The 2,122-nt window shown below is 51.5% G+C and overlaps 1 gene segment (V, D, J or C); it reads left to right on the forward strand.

Annotated features, from left to right (window-relative positions):
* The first annotated feature begins 1,124 nt into the window (after positions 1-1,124).
* LOC123254634 lies at positions 1,125-1,572 on the forward strand. The segment is given in 2 exon segments: positions 1,125-1,186; positions 1,268-1,572. Coding segments are annotated over 2 exon segments (351 nt in total).
* The last annotated feature ends 550 nt before the right edge of the window (positions 1,573-2,122 follow it).

Here is a 2,122-nt window from a genome sequence, read left to right on the forward strand (position 1 = left end):
GCTCTCCCCCTTCTCGGTGGGGGCAGCATCCAGACTTCTTCCAACTCTAAGAGGCCGTGTTTCTTCACAGTCTGTAGCTGACCCTGAAGCAGTGGAGGTTGGGGCCGTGACAAACACAAATGGATCTCAGAGGCTTTCTACTAACTTTATAAGCATTTATTAGTAAAGAGAGAGCAAGAGAGAAATAAGGTTTCCAGCCTTTCTAACTTAAGGTATAATTCTGGTCCTGGAAGGTAGCCCTCATGGTTCCCTCAGAGGAATTGCTTGCCAGAGGTGGCAAGATAAGATGAGAGGGCTGAGAGAGACAGAGAGACAGAGACAGAAAGAGACAGAGATAGACTGTTATCTATCTATCTATCTATCTATATCTATATATATATCTATATATAGATAGATAGATAGATATATATATATAGAGAGAGAGAGAGAGAAAGAGAGAGAGAGAGAGAAAGAGAGAGAGGGGAAGAGAGAGACAGAGACAAAAAGAGACAGAGACAGAGACAGAGAGAAAGAGATAGACAGAGACAGAGATAAAGGTACCTAATCAGCTTTCTGTGCTGGTTTTTCAAACCTCAGCTCCTCTCCCCAGATCCTTGCATTGGCCAATGGCTTGCCATCTGGCTTCCTGGGTGCCCCACAGACACATGGTTCTGTGATTCCTCTGGCCATCCACTGGCATCGTCTTCTGGGATTAAAGTAGGTTGGGGGGGTCCTCCAGAGAATTGCCATCCACACAGGTCTCTAAAGAGAGAGCTAAGAATGCCAGGAAGTCAGGGGCCTTTGGGCCAGGCTCTAGCAAAGGGCACTGGAGGACTCCCCCATGTCAGTCATGGTGGGAGGTCACAGTTGGCTAATCACACAGCCACCAGGGTGGGCAAGCAGCCCTGGCTCTGCATGGATGGCTGCTTCCTGAGCCGGCCCAATGGGGCCACCACAGACCAGGCTGTCCCTGTCTCACCCACTCCATGCCTGACAACAGGGTCTCCCCTCGCTGGGCTCAGATAACTGTGGTTGGGGAACATATTTGCATGAAGCCAAGCTCCCTCCTCTCAGGGCAGGGTCAGGCAGGATGGAGGGATAAGAGAGCCTGGCAGGAGCCCAGCCCAGCTCTGGGGCCTCAGGAAGCAGAACGTCTACACCATGGCCATGACTCCTCTCTTTCTGATGCTGCTCACTCTCTGCAAAGGTGGGGAGTAGTTCTGGGGGGTACTGTGAGAGGAGAGATGGGCAGGATTCCTCTGACTCATGTGTCTCCTCTTGTTCTCAGGGGTCACTTCTCAGGCTGTGGTGACCCAGGAGCCTGCTCTGACTGTGATCCCAGGAGGAACCGTCACCCTGACCTGCAGCTCCAGCACAGGGGCTGTCACCACTGGGCACTACCCAGCTTGGTTCCAGCAGCATCATGGCCGGCCTCCCAGGCGACTCATCTATAACACCAACAATCTGGCATCAGGGGTCCCTGCTCGGTTCTCGGGGTCCCTCCTTGGGACCAAAGCTGCCCTCACCATCACGGGGGCCCAGGCTGAGGACGAGGCTGACTATTACTGTATCTTGTATTACAGTGGTCCTTAGCACAGTGAGAGATTCAGATGAGGAAATGAGACAAAAACCTTCTCAGGCCCAGCCCGTACCCACCCGCCAAGATATACAGAGAAATAACAGAAAAACAACCAGACCTTCTCTCGAAAGGACCAATGCTGGTGCTGGTAAGTGTTCCCACAGCACCCACGATGTCAGTGATGGGCCAGCATTGAACAATGTGATCAGGATGCGGAAAAGAGGGCACAAAGAGCAAAAAATCTCATGGACAACCCCCAATATCTACAATCTAGATGTAGGTAGAAGACCTGGAAAGCACAGAGGGAAGCTCTAGAATTAAGTGGGGCTGGGAAAGACCTCTGTAGAAGATGGGATTTTGGTTGGGATTCAACAGAAGTCAGGAAAGCCAATGGGCAGAGATCAAGAAGGAAAGTGTTCTAGGCATGGAGGACAGATGGTGGTTCATGAAACAGCCAGGGGGCCAGCGCCATTGGATTGCCCAATATGTGTCAGCAGGAAAGCCTAAGAAGACTGGAAAAGTCGGAGGGAACTGAGCTGGGAAGGGCCTTGAGTGCCAAACAAT

This window comes from Gracilinanus agilis, unplaced genomic scaffold, assembly GCF_016433145.1.
Source record: "Gracilinanus agilis isolate LMUSP501 unplaced genomic scaffold, AgileGrace unplaced_scaffold271, whole genome shotgun sequence".
Taxonomy (NCBI): domain Eukaryota; kingdom Metazoa; phylum Chordata; class Mammalia; order Didelphimorphia; family Didelphidae; genus Gracilinanus; species Gracilinanus agilis.